The sequence below is a fragment of the Anopheles darlingi genome, chromosome 2 (assembly GCF_943734745.1).
Source record: "Anopheles darlingi chromosome 2, idAnoDarlMG_H_01, whole genome shotgun sequence".
NCBI classification, from domain to species: domain Eukaryota; kingdom Metazoa; phylum Arthropoda; class Insecta; order Diptera; family Culicidae; genus Anopheles; species Anopheles darlingi.
In genome coordinates, this window is record NC_064874.1 from 35,847,598 (window position 1) to 35,868,914 (window position 21,317).

Consider the following 21,317-nt stretch of genomic DNA (forward strand, 5'->3'; position numbering starts at 1 on the left):
TTTTTCGTTGTTGTTGCTCCTGCTGCTGCTGCTGCTGCTGCTGCTGCTGCTGTGTTGTTGTTAAACTCGAAACCGGGCACGAGGAGGGGCGACAACGAATGACCAAATCGCCATCATCGTCGGCCACACAGACACACAGACACGGACGAGAGACGGCGAGCCGCTATCGCCTGGCCTGGCACTACGTTAAGTAAACAGAGGAGCCCCCCTTCTTTTTGTCGTCGAAGGGGAAGGCAAGGAGAGGAGGAGACAGGAAGGCTGAATTGGTCAACGACCTGTTCGGTTTGGTTGGGTTCGGTTTTGTGGTTTGTCCATTAGCGGGGAACCGGCTGGAAGAGAATCCATCGTTCTAGTCGGCGCAGCGCAAAACAGTGACAGAAACGCAGAGACACCGAGAGCGAGAGAGAGAGAGAGAGCGCGCGAGAGAGAGAGAGAAAGCAAGGGATGGAGCGTATGCGGCAAAACGTCACAGCGATGGTGGTCTCCAGGGCGACGAGCAAGGGAGGCGACGAAACGATGATGATGATGATGATGATGACAAAGGCGACGGTGATGACGACGATGACGAGGACGAAAATCGGTGACCAAAGTACACAACTGGCTCAATTTCTCTCTCATTCTCTTTCTCTCTCTCTCTCTTTCTTGGCTCTCTGCGCCATCTTTACACCCTGCTCCCCTTTCGCAACCCCCCTCTGAACCAACACTTTCGGGCCACGGAACGGAATGGGAACAAAATGGACACGAAACGCAACCAAAGACGACGCGCAACGACCGGGCGTACGTGGTAAATGTCCATTCGTCAAGTTTAAACACGATCCATTCCCCGGGCGCGGGGCTGGGAGGGAGCAGGGAGCAAGGAGTGCGATCCACTTGCACCTCGTTCCTTTCCCCGCGCGTCTCCCTTCGTGCGTTGCGTTAAGTCTGCGATGGTTTGGGTTGTTTTTTCGAATGAAATCTTGACCACGGTCAACCCCCCCGGAGGGGACATACACTTCCGTGTCGTAGGTCAGGGTACGCGGTCAGTGTGTGCGGCCCTGCGACTGCTTGAAGATGACATTTGACAGCCGTCGTCGCGTCGTGCTGTCAATTCGCTTACTGAGCCGGCTTGACTTTGAGTAGAATAAATTCAACTTTCAGCAAAAAGACAAACAAATATGGCGCACTGCGAATGCTTTAAAACTAGTTGCAGTTGCCCCCTCCCCTAAAAGATGATAATTTAAAAATGCAATCTCGCTGCTGATGGCAGATTAAAATGTCACCGGATAAACAGAAGAAGAGACACACAATGGGCGACAAGCGAAATTTTCCATTAGACCAGAACTGGGTTCTATGCCGTTCTATGCTCTCTAGCGCCTCGTCAGCGGACACTGTAGTTGGACATTATTTTTTCGTAGCCCCTTCCTGATGCCACTGATGATGATGATGAGGATGATGATGCGTCGAGATCACCAACAACGACGGCCATCCGGACGCACGATGCGAACCGAAAGGAACGCCAAAGAAGATGCCATTTTTCACCGAACCACCGAAGAGAAGCCAATCTTCGCCATCAGTGACGTTGCCCCATCATCAACACCATCTTCACGGGTCGCCTGCATTATAACTTTGGCTTCAAGCTTCGAAAATAATCACAAACCTACCCCCCGGGGGTGGGTCCGGGGACTGGCTCGGGGGCGAGCTCATCGATGATGGCCCCAGGAACACGGTTGAACGTTGGCTGGAAGGTACGGAGCGAGCGGCATGGTATAAGTAATCAGAAACTTCAGAACCAGGGAGGAGAAACGAGAACACAGCCGAAAGCGGGGCTGAAGGAGCTGAAGAGACAAATTCTAGTATGACCGGGGGAATGGGACAAGGGGCATGGAGGAAACGACGAGTGGCTTCGACACCCACACACACACACACACACTGATTGCAGTCAGAAACGTCAGATTCTTCAAGTGTGCTGTACGCGAAAGAAAAAATAAAACAAACTGTCCGCTGTTGGCATGCTGGTCCAGGTCCAGTGTCCGCAGCATGCAAAACTCGGGGCACTCACAGCAAGAGATCACCACAGTCCCAGGAACAAGGGGGAAGGGGGCCTGCGAGGGGTGGTGGGGGAGAATTTATTGGGCCAGGGAAAACGGAAGGGTGCGCGTCATGCGGACAGCGCAGATTGATGTCAATGTCCAGCAATTATTCCCTTTGTACACACTTCATCCCGACAGATCTCGTGAGACCCGCGAGGTGGACCCGAGAAGAGCGCGATCTCCCCAACCCACCACCCAGCCAGCCAGCCAACAGCATATCTTTGAGATGCGCGGGAGAGCAAGATAAAACGAGTGCAAGATAAGCGGGATAAAAGGAGATGAACAGACAGACAGAGAGAGCGAAAACGAGAGAGAGAGAAAGGCAATCAACGAATACACGAGTCAAAGGAGACGGAGCGAAGGGGACTCCAACTTATACCAGATGAGGAGTCGAACGCAGTGCGTGGCGCAGACCGAGGAGATGGCAAGGCAAGGTCCAAAGGCACGCAGCATCCGCATCGACAATACAAAATGGGCAGCATGGGCAGCACTCTTCCTATTTAAAAAAACACACACACACACGACCAGATCCACATAAGCAGGAATGTGACAAACATTTGATGCTGCATCTCGGAGCTCATTTCGTACGCAACAGCGTCAAGCCTGTCTTTCTACCTTTGGCTTTTTGATACTCATCTTCCTTACACTTTGTGAGCGAGATAGTTAAGACGTAGCTGTCATCTGTTAAGGGAGGCTGCCAAACACCAAAACAGGCCAAAAATGGGCTAATTTTGTAGGATTTTTCAGAAAACTATCTTCCTTTTTTGTATTTACCATACTAAACTACAACTTTGGATTATTTTTTTTTACTTTTTTCTTTTTTTTCAATTTTGAAAAAGAAATATGGGTTCAAAAGAAATATGGGAAATATAGGTTCAAAACTATATCTATACCATGTATTTTTGAATGAATTGTCGGTAAAAATGCACTTTTTGTGGTGTCCATCTATCATCCATCTTCCTGCTCAATCATTTGAGATATACTAATCGATACTCTCGGGTTAGATTAATAATTTTCTCTGGCAACTCTCTTGAATTTTTGCTCGTTTTCAATATTTGATAGCAATGTTATAGTTATTGAGGTAACGACGATTTTTGTGATTTAGCCTAAACTAATTTATTTACATAATTTTTTTAAAAAGTATCCATAAATTCTATATAAACTTGGGGTCGTGGCTACCTATCAGGTAGTGTTCAAATACAGTGTTGAAAATGACAGAAGGTTTGGTCCAGTAGTTTTGATGCTACCATGAACACCAAACATAGAAAGAGTAGGCATTGGATGGATGTATGAATCGGATTTTTTCAAAAATCAATAACTTCATCAGTTTTGCTCCAAATGACCCAATAATTTAATATGATGTTCTTGAATAAAAATACTGTAATCCAAAAAATTAAATACTTTACTCTCTCTTAGGGAGAGAGATGCATTGAACCATTTATGAAAAACGTATTTTTAAAAATCAATAACTTTGTCATTTCGATTACGATTGATGCAAAACTTTTACACAATATTATTGAAAGGTTCAGCATTCATGGAAAAAATGCCGATAGACAACATCATGCAAATGTAACGTCCATATCCTACACCAATTCCAGCTGCCTCACATAATAGCTGCTAGTTACTACTCCGTCGTAGCGTCGTAGCGAATCCACCAAAAGGGGCCAACTGATCAAATAGTGAGTTCCCCACCCCCCCGGGCGAGTCCCTCAGCTTACTGCGGCAATATCCGACAAAAGCCTTGGCCGGGCGACCGGACAAAAGGAATGCAATTCCCGGCCTCGAGATTCGAGAAGCTATCTATCAAGTTCACATGTTATAAATTATTTTATTACTTTCGAGACGAATCTCCCGAGTGGTTCGTGGCGGCAACATCGCCGCTGCCGCTGCTGCCATCGCTGCATCACCTCTGCACTCCGGGAGAAGAGGTTCGGTCCTCCACCACCAGTGAAGCTCTTTCACTGGTCCATCACCCTCACAAAAGCACTCGTCAATCACACGCAAGCATCTGCTGCTATCTGCCGTGGTCCATCGTCGCGGTACCAAGGGATCCTATCCACCAGTACCCCCCGCTCCCCATCCCCACCCTTCTGTAACCTTCGCCTGTCAGTTTTGCAGTTATTTTTGCCAAGATTTCCTGTTTTTGTCGGTAGGATTTTCTTCCTCCACTTCACGCTCAAGTGTTCGATCTTCTCTTTTCGCTCCGAGAGGTCCCCGAGCCATCTGCTGCTTCTGCATCGGTGGACGCTCCTCCCTTCCACTTCGTTACTTCTACTACCTTCCGCGCTCCTGTTTATTCATTTGTCTCTCTCTCTCTCTCTCCCCCCCAGAAGGTGTAAAACTTTTTCGATGGACACAATAGTGCGCTTGATTTAATGTTGCATCAATCGCCGGCTGGCGGTGGCCGGGTTGTTGGGGCCCGCGCGGATGTCAGCCAACATCCGAGACCCTCGCTGGACTCCCGGGGGAGGGGGTTCGCGGTTTGGCAGCGGTCCTACCACCGCTTGGGTGGTATTCGGTGTGGAATTTACACATTTTACACAGCCAGCACGCCAAAGCGTTTGGTCATCGTCGCCATCGTGTCCGTACGTTCGTCGGTCCGTCCGTGCCGTGACCAGCCAGTGTCCCCGCTCCAAGGTGTTTGGTGAACGCACGAAACGCAACGTCTCCTTGCGTGGTTCTCTCTCTCTCTCTGTTGATGGCTGGCTATCCTTCGATGCCGTTTGAAGAGCCCAACTTATGCGATGGCCGCTTGCTTGCTTGCTTGCTTGCTTGCTGGCCAGATGGTAGCTCCAGCCGATGAGCCGATGCGCCAGCGTGGAGCTGATGATGACGATGCTGATGATTGTTGTTATTATTATTATTATTACAGCATCGTTTGGCACCACCACCGGCCACAGGAACTAATGGTTCGGTCTGGGGTCCGCTGGCGCTGTTCGCATTTTCGGAGTGCCGCACACCGAGACCTTCACTTCGATTGTGGAGCCCTTCATCTTGGAGGACGTCAGTGGCGGCGACGGCGGCGATCATTCGCCGTTTTGAAGGAGACGTTAATGGAAAAGTAACGGTACTATTCGCCCCGCGCCTCGGCTCGATTGTACTCCTTTGGCGCACGATGAAATTGATTAATTAGTGTAGGGTCTTCCCCCGGGATCTCCGGCCGGGAACCAAAGTTCCGAAACCGATACCATCGATCGAGAAGTACTGGAGAGAAAGAATCCCTGTTTTTTTTTTATGTACGGAAGAGGCACTTTCCTGCGTTCATTATCATTTCGTATCGTGCCCGTCTTCGAAAAGAAAAGATCTGCAAAGTGTTATAATGTATGCTAAACATGTTTAGCATCATGTATCTGTAAGTAGCAGTGTGCCGGAACCCGCAATGGGGCAATGCAACCGAAACCATAAAAGTAAAGCGCTTCAAAGGCACGAAGAAGATTTCAACGAAATTAAAACCCCACGAGTAGGCCGCGACCGAGAACGAGTTTTGCGCGGTGATGAGCGGCAAGTGCTTTTGAACAGCCACATCCTTGGCTTGGCCTCCACCGTGGCAACCTGCGCCTGGCACCGGTATGCCAGGCGGCACGCCGACGAGACCACCGCCAGGCCGGACAGACAGATGGAAGATTTAATCGTTTTCGCGATACGGTTCATTGCACTGCCATAATCTTTTTGGGATGTCTCGTATGTTTCTCAAAAGCGTTCCGCCATGTTGTGCCGCTTCGTTCGCTTCTTCTGGTTCCCCGAAGGTGGTGCCAATGTCCCGGAGTGTCCAAGGACTTAACGGAAGACATTTGTTAAACACAATACTCGCTTGCATTCTGCAATCAATACCTGTTGCATTAATAATTTCTCCCCATTCTCTGTAGATAATACTACAATTCGAGATCAAATTGTACCACAAAACCTTACAAAACGGAACAACCCCAAAGTCGGTTCTGTAAGGTTGAAGGCTCCATCTGCTCGCATCAGTACTAAACACACAGTTGAACAATAAAAAAGTAACAAACAATCAGTAAAACAAATCTCAATGCACCACGTGAACGTGACAGCTCGTTCGGAAGGTTGAAGGCTGGTCGAGTGTTTTGCACTGTACTGCACCATGCACCCAAGTCCTTAACCTACCTCAACGCAGGCCCAAGTGTCCAGATCGGGACGGATCAATTTTACGATCCCCATCCCCCGATCCCGCGACGACCATACCACCGGCTGTCGTAAACGTAAGGGAATGGCCGCAAAAATCGACACAAACACCCATACTGGAAGTAAACGAAACACGAAACGGACCAGTTATGGAGGGGGGGGGGAGACGGATGGGGGGTGCTCCACCATCCATCCAAAGGCACTTCTCGCCAATTTTGCGGTTAAATTCGAAACGTTCAACGTACGGCAAGAGAGAGAAAAAACACACACACATCGCGAACGCGAAGCGAACGAAGCGAAAAAGACAAGTTCTGCTCTGCTCTGCTCTGCTCTTCCTGGGACCCTTCGGCCGGGGGACCCAAGGCCGGCCATCGCGGCAGTCGCCATTTCGCCAAATCCGACCCCCCGCCACCAGGCCCCGGCAGGAGGCCTCGTAAAGCTGTTTGAAGGAGGAATGAAATAAAACCAAAATGCATTTTAAAGTAAAAAGAGAGATAGAGAGATAGAGAGAGAGGAAACAGAAAATGGGAAATGAAAATAAAAAAGGCCCATCTAAAGGAACGGCTTGACACGGCTGGAACCGATGGCCGCGCTGGTCCTGTGGTGAAGTCGAAAACGAGAATTCGCACCACACAACGCAAAGAGCGGCGGCGAAAGATTATAGAACGACGAACGCACGGTACGAAGGAAACGAAAGAAAAACGAAAAGCACGCAAGACGCGAAACGCGAAACGGGAAAGGGATCTCCACACCACCGAGGCAACAATAAAACATACACAGGGCAGTGCAGAGAAGAAGAAAAGGAAGCGAGGGAAGCGAAGAGCTACATGAAATGCACCGATCGGGAACATCCGATCCTCTCGACGCCACTACTCGGTGTCGATCTGCGAGATCGCGAGATGTGCATCGCATGACCGGGGGTGGTGGAAGGGGCGGAAGGACAGGGTGTGCGGTGGTCCAAAGGAAACCTTTTGGGCTGCGAATGAGTGATGGTACTCCAGGCCCTGGCTCGGGCCCAACCCGGTGGTGGTCAGCTGGTGTGGTGCAGAGGTTTCTGCTTTTCGTTTTGGAATTGGTTTTAAATTACCAACATCTTCTCATCTTATCGCCCCGTACAGGGCGGGGGCCAGGGAGGCCAACCGCGTCTAGGATCTTGGCCATGACAAAACAAAAAAAGAACACGAGAAAAGCCAACAAATATGGATACCCGAGACATCGCGTAGAGCAAAGTACGTCGTTCGAGGTCGTTGCATTCGCAGTTCTTGGAACTTCAAATCATAGTAAGCGAAATGCAAGCATCAAGTTTTTTTTTCGGAAAAAGATCGAGTTTAAGTACATCTTTCAAGGCGAGACTTACCAGTTGTTATTTTTCCTTTTTGCTTTGTTTTAAGTTAAAAAATGTTTTGATTAAATTCATATACACATTTTGAATCAATTGATAAAAAATTGATAAAAAAAGTGCGGTTTAAACAACGTTGCAACATACATGGTGCAATGGACCTTGCTATTGGCGAAGCAATGTTGCGATCGTAACAGCAAAGCTACTATTCGAACCATTGTGACATCGAGATCTCTTAAATAACGAAGGGAAAGAAACGATCGCAAAAATAGAAAAAAGAAAGACATTAAAAACAGCCAACGGAATTACCTGGCATAATATATTATGTAATCAAAAATGTATTTGTATAGCTGAGATGATCTCATGTTGGATGTAAGATGGACTCAGCAGAAATCCTTCATTCCCATAATTCATCTTGTGACTGTATTTGTTTATATGTTTTTTTCGAATTTCGAAGAATATTTTTGAAAAATTGCAGTTTAATATGACCCTGAAGAAAAAACTACGAGGATTAATGGTTCCATTTACAAAAAATCTCAAAAATGTGTACCACGTTCATTAAAGAACCGTGCCTTTAAATACTATTTTCAAAGATACCCCACCATCTATATCGATTAAAGATATAAGCTATTTCAATTTTAGGAAGCCCATTCCTGTTTTTTATAAAAATCTCAAATCTCAAATATTACGTTACTCCGCAACATCCGCGTATAAAAGATGATGTCCTCATCCCTTATGCGCAGAGCACTGCACCAAACCTAATAAAATAAACATCAGCTTTCTGGCATCTGTTGCTACGATCGAACGAGAACCCCTCGTCCGGATTCGCTGCGCATTCTGGGAAGCAAGCAAAATGAAATCTCAACTGGACAGCCCGAAAAAATAACTAAAAACCCCGAGCGGCCTGCTGGGGACCGACAACTTTTTCTTCTTCTTCTTCTTCTTCTTCTTCTTCTTCTTTCGATGGTGGCCACACTCCCCCCGGGGACGGATGGGGACGAGTTCATATGATGCAAGCACGAAACGACGCATCGCGCGCTCCATGCCTTTTTTCTTCTTCTCGTCCCAGAAGGGGCAGCAGGGACCGTGGAACGAGGAAGGATGTTGCGGACGACTTGGCGACGACGACGACGGCGGCGATGGCACCGATGATGCCGATGACGCTGGAATATTTGACGGGAGACCACAAGCGAAAACATCTTAAGCTAGGTTATGGATGGCAGCCCCGGCCATCGCCATGGATGGACGCATGGGGCTGAAGTTGTTGTTGCCTTCTTTCAGTTCTGCTTCTTTCTTCATCTCCCTCTGGTTCGCTCCGAGGTGTGCGGTTTTTGCTGACGACGACGGTGGCGGCGGGGCAAGTTCGGCCATTATTTTGTCCCGTTTCCGTTTCGCTGATTTTTGCTTTCTGATTTATATTCCGCTGCTGCCGCAGCCACAGCCACAGCCGCAGCCGCATCGAGTGTCGCGCGTGAAGACATTATAAAAAGTGACATCTTCTCAGTGCAATGCCTTGTAATCCGAGCTAACCGAGAACGAGCGACGGCGTTGTTTAATCACCGACGCGGTGCCATGGTTACAGCGGCCAACATGCCCGGTCCAACGTCCAATTGACCTCCCCGCATGAGTGCAGCAAAAGAGTTCTCGATTGCTAGAAGGATGTTTTTTCCACTGCTTGTTGCACAAAACATTTGAAATAAGGTTTTGTTAACTCTTCTTCGGTTGCAATAAAGTGCTAAAAACGCGGACTGATTGCGATTCGGTTTCCACTGACCACCGGACGTGCGCACTGACTCGAGAAGTTAATGTTTGTAAACAGGAACAACGTTCCTCTTCCCCATGGCGGGGACCGACGGGGGTTTAACGCTACGCGCAATACGAGACAATTCTCATCCGACGTTACCGAGACCCCGGGAGCCCCTGGAGCAGCAGCAGCAGAACCAGAAAAAGAGAAGAGCAGAAGATCCAGGGAAAAAGAAAGGAGCTCCGAACTCCAAACGAAACCGAACGGAACCGAACTTGATTCCATCAAATTACGTGATAGTATTTCGTAATAATTAAAATAGCACGAACGCAAAACCAGAACCAGCGCCGGCCCCCCGGACCCCGGTCCCCGGTCCGCGATGGCCGCGATGGTGGAGGGCAAGCGGTTTTTTTTCTTTGCCCCCCCGCTTTCGGTTAACGCAGGAACGCAGGGATCGTTGTAAAACAAGCAGCGAGTAGCACCACCACTGGATGGACCGATGGAGTCGAGGTAGATCGAGGGAATTGTGTTCCCCTCCCCAGGCCCTCGCCTTCGCCTCCCTTCTCCCTGTGAAAGGGTGGTTATAGGAAGATGGAAATTAAAATACAAGCAGCATAGCTTCTGGTTCCAGGAGCGGGTACGCGCCCCGGTGCGCCCGGGGTATTAGATATCGCGCGCGCAAAAAACAGCGCCAAACGGTGAGCTCGCCTACTTTGACCACTCCGCGCTGCACCGTGGCGAGTAGTTCGCTTCGGGCGCTGAGAACGCGAACGGTGATGGGGTTTGGAGAAGAATAATGCAGGGGAGCAACAGCAACAACAGCAACAAAAAAACGCGGCTTCCTCACCACGCACCGCACCAACTCGTCGCCTCAGCCTAATGACTCCGGCGAGCGCCAGCATCAACCTCACGTTTCACGCCGGATCGGACCCGGGATCGGATCGGATCGGACTGCGCGAACGAAAAACATACTCCGATAGCCAACGCGATTTACGGTCGTAGAGTATCGTAGAGATGGGTGGAGAGCGAATAAGTAAAAAAAAAAACGCCGGGGAGCCCCCAACCACAACCGAAACAGTGGCAGTCCCCGGGGGGGGCCAGGATTTCATTATATACAATTACACCAGTTTATAGAAATGGCGGACCGAAGAGGACACAGAACACTCTAAAATCCTGCTCGGCGGTTGTGGTGGTGAATGGTGAACAAGTAACAAAGTGAAACGACCGACGACATAGTAGCGAACGAAATGTTTGGTGATAAGAAAGATAATCTCATTCCACGTTCTGATTGTGCAAAAGAAACGGGAACACTATAATACGTGGCGCAGAATGGCGATAAAAAGCTGCACCTAGCACTAGAAAGTTTGTTGTAGAAAGCTCTTTTGAAAAAATGTATAAATTAGTGTAACTGCGAGGAACTGACATATAAGAGCACCTGCTACAAGCCACCTGATCATGCAAAATGCACAGACGATGCTGGACCTTTTTTTCTACTTCCACTCAGCTTTATAATAATTTAACCATTTATGATGCCGATTCCCGGTGTTACTCGAGGTGTGCGGCACAGCGGAACACCAAATTGTCAAATCGATCTGTCTGGTCGTCGTCATCGTCGACGTCTGTCCTGAAGGCGTCCAGAAACCGAAGACCAAAGAGGAGAAAAGATAACGGCAATATGGAGCAGCGACCATGGCGTACGAAATGATGATTGACGGGTTGGCCCGAAGCTAACCATTCGCTACCAAAATGGTGCCATCAGGTGCTGCCGCCATTCTAATGCTAGTCTTGCCCCTGTCCGCCACCCCTGTTGGGAGGGGATAAGTTTTTCTCTCCTCTAGGCACCTGTGTCCAGTGTTGTTGTGCTGGCTGGCTGGCTGGCTAGCTGGCTGGACTTGTTTGCTTGCGCTGAAGGGTGCCATCTTGGAATGAGGGAAAACCGAACCGAACAGCAGCCATAAAGCGGAAGGGGAACAGACATTACAATGTCGGGCAACGAAACACGACGTCATGGTCGTCGGTCCGCTATTAACGAAAACTGAAGCGAAAACCACCAACCGATCAAACAACGAAACGAACGAACGAACGAAAAAAACGAAAAAGAAATATCGTCCGGTGTTTCAAACCCTTTCCTTCACCGCGGCCATTCTTCGGTCGGTTTCTTGTTATTCTATTTCGCCTATTTCTCTCGCGGTACGGCCATCATCATCATCGTAGGGCAGCAGCAGCAGCAGCAGCAGCACGCTTGTTTCGGACGCCATTTCCCACAGGCCATTTCGCTTTGGCTCCCGTGTTCGTTTCTTCCTTCCTTTTGGACGGACCTTCGGTTCAGTCTTTCGTCGTCTTGCACAGCACCGCACTTCGTTACGGTTCGACCGCCATACTGTGGTTTCTTCTTCTGATCATCGGTTTGTCAACGACGTCGGACGTTTTAATTCAAATTAAACACATTTTACCATTTTAAAGATTTGGATACCAACGACTGCTGAGTATTATTGCAAGTAAGTAGGACCTTCTGCAGCATTAGTTTAGGTCAATTAAAATTAAGCATTAAGCCTGTAGTAACTCTTTCCGCTGATAGAATATGCAGAGCTGGGTATAAAAATGCCACAAATTTTACTCGAATTTTTCTGCCACACAAAATTTGTCTAATTCAGTTCATACTAATCATTACAAGCATGTATAACCATTTTAAAGTAAGTTTTATAACGAAAAAGATGTAGGTGATAATAAACAAATGCATTTAAATCATTGCTTCAATAGCCACATTTGAAGCATCGTGGTGTAAAGTACAAGTGGTGTAAAACCTACACCTAAATATGAATTAATAAATAAGGTCTCGGTTCATAATTCGTTGATTTGACACTGGTAGCGTTAAGAGACGTCCAAAAAGTGGAACGTAAAACTCACACGATCGAAGAAAAAAAATGGTTCGAAAGTTATGAAACGAATTAAAAGAGTTTTGGTCTAAAGCTCTACAAAGCCACTTACCGGCAACGCGGCATGATTTCATCTGCCTTTTCAAGATCACAATTCGCCCAAAACGAAACATATCGAAAACACTTAATTCTATTCCTAAATAAGTTGTTATTTACGACAACTTTTAGCATTAGTTCGATTGAAATTAAAAAACAAATACAAATTTTACAGCATTTTTAAAAGTTGCATGTTTCTATGCCCTAACCCTGCCTACAGAAATAATCAGAGTATACCCGTCTATCAACATTGCTGGTTGTGACTCAACCGAACCGTGCAATGCAACTGCAATTTGTTTTACAATCTCATGGCTACCGGATCGAGTGCATCGTCGTCAAGCAATCGTCATACGAGCCGGGCACACATGGCGTCGTCATCTCACGTACCCTGCATCCCTGAGAGTGACTTGTCGGAAACCAACCAACAAACAAAAAAACAGAAGGCAGAAAACCAAGGGCAAAACCTGCCCCGTGGTGTACCGGTTTGATTACTAATTCGAAAATACTTTTCGATCGAAGCCGTGCCTCTCATAATTACGGTTTCCGTTCCTCTGTTCCTCGGTCCCCTCCCTCGATCGGACATGGCGCCATCTCAGCCACCGTCGGAACGAAGGAACTGCCTGCCAATGCGCACTCCGATGCCACAATAGACGCGCGTCTAGTGTGCCAGGTGGCCGCAAACGTGCCTCGTTGAAGGCACACCACTTCGCGTACACTTTGCGATTGCCACCGTTTGGAGCAAACGGACGGGCGCGTACGGCCGAAGGGTACCATTTCCTGTGCGTTTCGTTCACCGAAGCCTTAATTTAAGCAATCAATTGCCAACGGTTGCAGGAAATTTATTCCCCTCGCTCGTACCTGCGACTGCGAGTGTGTAGTGCTGTTGGCGATGTACTACTACAACGTCTTCAAGTGTCCGCCTGGCAGTGGCCGGACCTAAGCAACGGGATGAATTACTTCCCTCCATTCCCGGCTGCTTCCCTGCCTGCCACGCGCAACCCTATCGAAAAGCCTGCGGACAGTGAAAAAAGCGATCGAAAAACTGCTTCAAATACCCCGGGAAAGAGGCGAAAGAGGAGGAAGGCAGCAGAAAACAACAACGAAAAAAACGCGAATCTGTGGCGCGAAAAGGAAGCGAAAATGGACACCCCGTTTCCCCGCATCCAGCCTACGGCATGGGACGGTGCGAAGACTAGTAATGTGCAAGGGGCGGCCGCTGCGGAACGCCGGCCAAGTTTCTGGCGGGAGCCTGAAGCACGGATCCGAGCGGAGGTCTGAACTGACCTATACCGGGTGAGTGGAGGGCAATTGGGATCGTATTGCGGTAGGCGCGACAGGAAACGATCCAACCGAGCGAACGGAAGCAGAAAAAGCTGCCGATTCGTCGTTGCCCCGGCAGCTTCTCGTTTCGCGTTCCGTTCGTTTGCCGTTGCTTCCTGTTGTGCTGCGCGCGCGAGAGGCTCGCGTCGCTCGTCCGGAGCTTCCGTTCCGTCGTGGCAACAAATGGTTCGCCACTTGGTTCATCTTAAATAGATGGAAGAAAACGACTCAACTCAGAAATTGATCATGCAAGCGGAGTCACTTTGCTTTGTGTGAAATGTTGCACGAAACGCTGCTAAAGTTCTTAGTACTATAATGTACATAAAGGAATTTGAAGATCTCCTACCAAGACTGACCGAACTGAGATCAATTGAATATCAAAAGTTATATGTTTCATGCTAGAGCCGAAGGAGGACAATCTGAGACAAACAAGTTTGGTTTTACTGTCCCCTTAATTAGCGAAGATACGAAATGAATGGCATAGAATGTCCGGCCGGTGGTCCAACAGTATCAACATACTTTTAGAACTGCCGGAATGCTATCGGCTTGGATTCGTGCACCTATCGCTAACGGTACTTTCGTCGAATTCCAGGCGGTCCAAGTGGCGAGTAGAAGCGGGGCTTAAAATTCCTCGATAAAATAAATGGAAGAGCGACACGTTTGAAAGCATGGGAACTAAAATTGGAAAGCGAGTTGCGTATAGACCATAACACCACAGCGTACCTCCTAAAACGTCGTTTCACAGAGGATGGTGGCAATGTTCCAACTTCTTCTCGCACCATCTTTAAAGTTAGTCTGTTCAGCTGGGAATCGTTAACTTATTGCATTTATATGAAACAGCCTTCGTCCATTTTTTATAATTTGATGAATTTTCTGTCTTATTACTATTTATTCGGTATACTTTCCGATCGCCACTTCGAATACAGATTGATCTTAAGCATTAGAACTTAAGCATTAGAAGCAATATGAAAATGAACGGAATATAGCCACTTTTGCAGTTGCGAATTGAAAAACTATCCTTCCAATTAAAAGTGAGTTCCAGTACTTGTTGCACCTGCCGCTATGTTACGATGGTGGTGGTGCTGCAGACGTGTCCGCCAAATCTATCGCTCATTAAACACCTGTAAGGGCAACCTGTCGCAGCTGCACTCGTAGTGTGGCAAAAAGAATGCTACCAACCTTCAAGGACCCCTGCGGACGATTCGTTGGCCCAATTCTCGGTCGCACTAATGATCGTGCGCTGCACCGGAACGAATGCTAGGGCTGATCGGCGGCAATGCGAAATCCAATCTGGCCGATTATCTGCATACGAACCCTGGCACCCTGTCATAAAGGCCAACCGACTAGCGGTGAAGCAGAAGTGGTAGCTGATGACGGGGCGAACACACTGAATTAAGTATTTAGTTTTTGCACTCGCTACTGGCGATGGAAACCCGTCATGCCAAGTTCAAGCTATGCCGCTACTCCTTTTATAGCAGCAGCAGTAGCGCAGTAGTAGCTGTAGTAAAATTGAATCAACCAGAGCAGGAACCAAGATTGATCCATGCGTACGGTATGCCAAGTTCGGGGTGGTAGATGTGTTGCTGCAACAACAGTTCAGCTGTAATTATTGATTTCGCGAAACAATCGAACTAATCGCTGCACATTGCGGGGAATGACAGAAAGCGTGGCCGTAGGTGGCGTGAGGTGCAAGTTACGACCGTCAATTAATTGATAAATATATGTGTACGGATATGCGTAACAGGTGTGTCGTTTGAGAACTGTTCTTGGTATAAGCGAGCTCATAAAATCATGTTCGTCAATGTTAGTCCTGGCCGCCGGAACGATCTAACAATCTGCACACTCAACGAATTATTAACTGATTTATGGAACCATACATTTCTGGGAATTACATACATACCCGGAAGATTTTATCCAATCTTGTTACTTCCACCAAATTACTTAAACCGTTAGAAAAATAGAATTGTTTAAGGGTCATAGAAACAAGAGTAGATCGCCATCATCAGTGCCAGAGGGTACAATGAGCGCGTGCACTGGGCCCCACGATGTTAGGGGGAGGAAAATACTAATACGTATTTAGTAAAAAAATTGAGTAATTCATCACGCACCATTCTATTGATGCTCTCGCACTTTAATACTCTAGGATCAGTCTGTTCTTGGGTTTCCTCAGTGCTTTCCCACATACAGCCCCTTGTTCGACGCAACATGCCAATGAAATTCTATAAAGAAGTCCTCGGCCTTGTTTTATTAACTGCATACTCCAGATGGTCCTTAAAAGTGATACAATCATCTAACATCATGCCAAAACCGAACCACTAGCTGACCAATCGTTATCGATGCGTCTTGGGCGAGCTTACCTTCAATTAGCATTTCGGCAGCAGCCATTCATCCACCTTACAACCGCCTCAACCGACTGGTCTGCATTAACTTTAACCTCCGTCAGGGTCTGGCCACATACCGCCAGGGCCATATCATCAACATAGCAACCGACTAAAGTCCCAACAGGTATAAAAAATACGACCCGGAACATTTTTACATCGAGGAGGCCAAGAGAAAATCAAGCTGGAATAAGCCGCTGGATCGGGATACCTTTTCGGTGCCATACTTCTCATATTACCGAAAATCTAGTAGATTATAAAATGTAACGTAAAAATCTTTATTTGATCATTGATTTGGGAAATTGCTGGTTTTTTATATGTTAGAACTAGTAAACTGATGAGAGGAAGTTGCTGAAGTTAAACTTATTTCTGCTTAATGATTGCACCCGTTACGCCCTGCTTGTGAATTAAACAGATCCTAAAAGTAAGAAAAACGATGAAAGTCGTGTGTGCTCCAGGAGATCCGGTCATTCGGGTTTACCTTTCATTCGACTCCAACGAAACAACTGGAACATTACATTTGGGGTCCAGCTTCGAGGCCAAATCCAAAATTGCCACAATAATCCCAGCGGAATGTTCTGATCCGACTCCTCTCGCTGAAAAACATGAGATTCCACGTTATTTACTCGGCATCTGGTTTAACATGGGGACTTTCTTACTGCCAAGACAAAGTCCTTGATTGTTTGCCAATACGCAACCAACGTTTCCGGCCTCCTCCATGCTGCAAAGAAGAACATTCCACCATTAAGTTCATCGTTACCATTAAATTCTAGTATCTACAATACTCACACTTTATCCAGAACAAAATCCACTTGTTCTTCCATGATTACGGACTGGATAAGCTTTTGTCTTTTCACAATCTTATTTGCAGGAGATCGTGCTGTGGTGATTTCTGGAAGAAAAATTCGATTGTTAATGCAACAGATCTTTGCAGATTCACGAATCTTAAAACTTGCCAGAGAGGTTTGCGATGGATTCCCGAATCTCGTCAGGGGATTTCTATACTCTCTCGCGGTAATTGTGAGTTGCCTGATTGATTTCCGGAGCTTGTAAAAGATCCTTTTTGGATAAAAAACACGGAAAAGGAAGAATCCTTTTCGTCGTTTCAGCCGAGGTATGTTTTGAGAATCTGTATGCTGTTTTCCACGGTTTTCCACGGTTTTTCAACCTACTTTCTTACTGGTCAGACTGCGGGAGATGTAAATAACTTGAATTTGTTCTTATCGCCGTTATCTTTATCAGGAACTAGTTGAAAAAAGTACAAAAATTCCCTCTTTTTACGACGATTTTTAACCAAAACAAACCTCGCGCCATAGACTAAAGCGCGCTTCAGTTTTAAACCAGCTTGAACTCCCTCGGTCAGTCTGGATCCAACCGGAATCGGCCACAAAATTTTTCTTCGCGAATATGCGATTTTCGCTCAAGAAAACCACGAAAAACCATGAAAAATAATCACGGATCAGGGAAAATACTTTGAAAGAGTGGTGGAAAAGCTAGAGTCGGAAATTACCCGGCACACAGTCTCAAGCGCGCTTTAGAATTGAAGGCAGCTTCGGTGGCTAAAGAACGGCTGCATGGGCAATATGTTTTTTGTTTGCGCTTTTTGTTGTTTTGTGATGCGAGTTTAAAAACGGCCGAGCCATGGTTAAAGCGGAAAATTGCGCGTTGTGCCTCTCGAACGAATCGGAATGGCTCCTGGAACTGTTCGGCGACGATGAACAAGTGAAGGACCGGCTACTCGTTATTTCCAAACACCTCTGGTTCGATGTATGTGGCCACCGTTTGGCGGCACGCCTCTAGAAACTACCTCCCAAACAAAGTTATTTACACAACTTCCGCTTCCTTTTGTAGCTGAAACCTCAGGACGATGAAACCTACGTGTGCGCCGACTGCTGGAAGAGTGTCCACGACTTCGATCTATTCTACTGTAAACTGGAAAAGATACACCGCGAGTTGCAGGAACACGACGATGATGAGGATCCGGCAGCCGTCACGACACCCCTTCCTCAACCTGGTTAGAAACTGACCCGATTTGAGGTACTGCGACCCGTGCCGGTTCACTTATCGGTTGTTTTCGTTGCAGATTTTGAATTTCATCCCGTCCTAGAGATCAAGATCGAACCGGATCATGATCCAGGTGCGGAGTCACCAAACGAGATGATTGAAATCATCGAAGAACATGAACATCTTTCGCCGAATACTACCGTTCAGGAATCGGATGAGGAACACAAGGGTTCAAAAGTGAAACCAGAACGTCCCCGACGAAGCGCTTCCCTGAAAACCAAATACGAATCTTCCATTTCGGAATGGGAAGCGGTCGAGCACGATTTTCTGGCAGATGACGATTATATAGAAGAGGAGAATGTTAATGAAGAGGATGCCGCGGATGGGGATGAGGATGAGGATGGCGATCAGGAAGGAGATGGTGATGAGGACGATGATGAACTATATGAGGAAGAGGATGACGGAGGTGAAGATTACATCAACTATGATGAGCTTCATCGTGGTAAAGAACAGGCATCGGATAAGAATCAGTCCTCCACGAAATCGGATGTGGAAGCTAGTGACGCCCTAAGCCAAGATGTCTTGGACGTGGAACCACCGAAGCGAAAACGGGGACGACCACCCAAACGGAAACCAGAAGACAGTACCTATGAACCGGGACCAAGTCGTGCCGATTTAAAGCGCCAATCAACGACCAGAGGTAAAAGGACTCGGAAATCTACAAATTCTGCCACGTACAGTGAGTCCGACTCGGACATGATTTCCGATCCAGATGATAGCCCACGATCGAGAGCAAGAAAGAAAAAGATCGGTAACCGGCGGGCACTGGATCAGAAAATCTTTTCATACATTGATGAGTTCTTCTGCTACTACTGCCCGGACAAGGTGCTTTTCGAGCGGTTCCATCATGCCAACCTGCACTACAAGGAACTACACAATGAACCGGCCTTCCTGCGGTGTCCAAAGTGTGGCAAAAAGTGCTTCACACCCGGTGGCTTCTTGAGCCACATGGAAACGCATGACGATCCGGAAAAGAACAAGTAAGAGCAAGACCACGAAGACGCGATTTCTGGGGAAATTCATTGTTTTTTTTTTCGATCTTATTTTAGATGTCCAATCTGTGGGAAGGTGACGGATCAACGAATCACGCTAAAGAAGCACATGCGTGCTCATCAGCAGAAGCTAGAGGAAGCACTACCGTACCCTTGCAGACAGTGTCCCCGGCGGTTCGATCAGGAAAAGGTTCGAGATAAGCACGAGCGCTTGCATGGGCGGAAGATCGTGATCCGCAAAGAGAAGGGGCGAGATCTGGAGTTGCTGGCATTCTACAAACGCATCTATTGTGAAATTTGTGAAGAAGCGAAGCCCAATTCAACCTCCTTCGACAACTTTTGGGATCTGAAGGTGCACATGGGCGACGAGCACAACAGAAACCCTTATCTAAAGTGTCATCTATGTCTGGCAAAGCTGCCATGCCGGCAACAGCTCATGATTCATGTCGATGTGCATAACAATCCGGAAAATTATCGGTACGTTACATGAGTATAAATCATTGTCCGGTTGTTCATCGTCCGAGCGTCCTTTCCTTCTCTTTACAGGTGCGAAGTATGTAGTGAAATTCACCAGAATCTCGAGAAACACATGATCAAGGCACACACACCGGAAACATCCTTACCACCGGAGAAGAACTATGGCTGCGAGCAATGTGGGAAGATGTTTAAATGCGAAACGAACTTGAAGAACCACATCGATCGTGTGCACGGCGTAAAGGACGTTTGCTGCGACATATGCAACAAATCGTACGTATTTTCCTTCACTTGTTCGTCTTTCCTCGCTGTACGTATTGTATGACGTATTCTATCTGTTCCTTCCAATCGTCAGCTTCAACCGAAAGGCCCTCGGCGCACACAAGCGATCGGCCCACAACGACGAGATGTACATGTGCGAGCACTGTCCCAAAATGTTCAAGACACGCAGCGGCCTCGAGTCGCACAAAGGCGAGCACGATGCAAACCTGCGCAAATCGGTCAAGTGTGAACTATGCGGAAAGGAGATGCGCCGTGGAGCCAGCATGGCGAAACACATGAAAACGATCCACTCGCAGGAGGACCCCGTCAAGTGCGATCTCTGCGATAAAGTGTTCCGCACCTCCTTCCACATGTTGCGCCATCGGCAGAACACTTGCGCAGCGACTATCAACTCGCGCCCGTACAAATGCGAAGTTTGTGGCAAAGGCTTCGCAATGAAGCTCACGATGACGGAACACATGACGACGCATACGCGTACTAGTTTGTATCAGTGCGCGTTTTGCTTCAAGACGTTCGGTTATATCTCGAACCTGTACAAACACCGTAAAAAGGCTCATCCGGCGGAGTGGCAGGAGGTCCAGGCTCGCCCAGAGGACGGCATTGCGACCGTGATCGAAATAAGAAACTGAATGGCCTGTCAGCTAGTACGTGCCATTTCATTTTCAATACTATGTGTAAAATAGTACGTTAACGGCACTTAGATTGTAGGAGGGCAGAGAAGAAACCAGAAACAAAAGGGTGGCGCGTTAAATAAGACTGAGATAGTACGTTCCCATTCATAGTGCAGGGTCAAGCCTTCACTTATCTTCGATGTCGTCAGCTAAAAACAAACGGAATCATTATTGTAAAATAGCTTTGGAAAACAAATTGAAAGAATTCACACAGGCACAACCTCTTAATGCAATTTCAGTGTTCTTTCGGGCTTGCTGAGCAAGATTCGCATTATTGAGGGAAGCAATAGTAATTTGTGAACGATGACAACTAGCGGCAAAACTAAGCTATTAAGTTTATGAGTAATAAAGTCTCCAAGTAATTGATTCATATATCATATTGAATCAAATGGATTCTCAAACGCAAAGGGAAAAATCATTTCCAAAATTTTTTCCGAAAAAAATGTAACTCAACTGCACTTTGGATCGTCCCCGTGATTAACCTACTTCTGCCGTTAAAACCAAAGTTCAACTAAACAAACACACGCCCGAATATGGAGGCGCAGCATAATGTGGCACACAATCGTCATGCACGTCAAGGTCACCAAATGATGCTAGCAAGCAATCGCTCAGGCAGACAAAATGCGGAAGAAGGAAGGGGGGTAAACGAAACAATAGAGTTGATAAACAAGTTGGAGAGTGGACCAACCGACTAACCGACCGTTGGCCGTCAAGCCAGAAGCATTCGAAGGACAGTAAACGAAAAAGACGTTCGCGCGACCGTTAAACTAAGGCCAAACACTAATTTTAAAATCCAAAGGCGGCCAACGTGATCCCTCGCGATGGAATTGAGCGGGAGTTCTGCTTTACCAGCGTGTGCCAATTGTGTCAAT

At 47.3% G+C, this 21,317-nt stretch overlaps 3 protein-coding genes across 3 annotated transcripts in view; 1 reads left to right on the forward strand and 2 right to left on the reverse strand.

The window, feature by feature from the left end:
- Positions 1-21,317, reverse strand: part of LOC125950282 (autophagy-related protein 16-1) — a 633,733-nt gene that overhangs the window by 504,236 nt on the left and 108,180 nt on the right. The window lies entirely within an intron of this gene.
- On the reverse strand, positions 16,222-17,266 carry LOC125950309 (uncharacterized). Its single transcript, XM_049678175.1, has 6 exons — positions 17,135-17,266; positions 16,919-17,055; positions 16,752-16,854; positions 16,622-16,683; positions 16,444-16,558; positions 16,222-16,380 (listed from the first exon to the last, which is right to left on the reverse strand). The coding sequence occupies exons 3-6, from the start codon at positions 16,784-16,786 to the stop codon at positions 16,326-16,328; spliced, it is 267 nt and encodes an 88-aa protein (XP_049534132.1). The 5' UTR covers positions 16,787-16,854; positions 16,919-17,055; positions 17,135-17,266; the 3' UTR covers positions 16,222-16,325.
- Positions 17,486-20,849, forward strand: LOC125950270 (zinc finger protein 28-like). Its single transcript, XM_049678105.1, has 6 exons — positions 17,486-17,729; positions 17,814-17,976; positions 18,046-19,006; positions 19,076-19,495; positions 19,565-19,765; positions 19,848-20,849. The coding sequence occupies exons 1-6, from the start codon at positions 17,604-17,606 to the stop codon at positions 20,401-20,403; spliced, it is 2,427 nt and encodes an 808-aa protein (XP_049534062.1). The 5' UTR covers positions 17,486-17,603; the 3' UTR covers positions 20,404-20,849.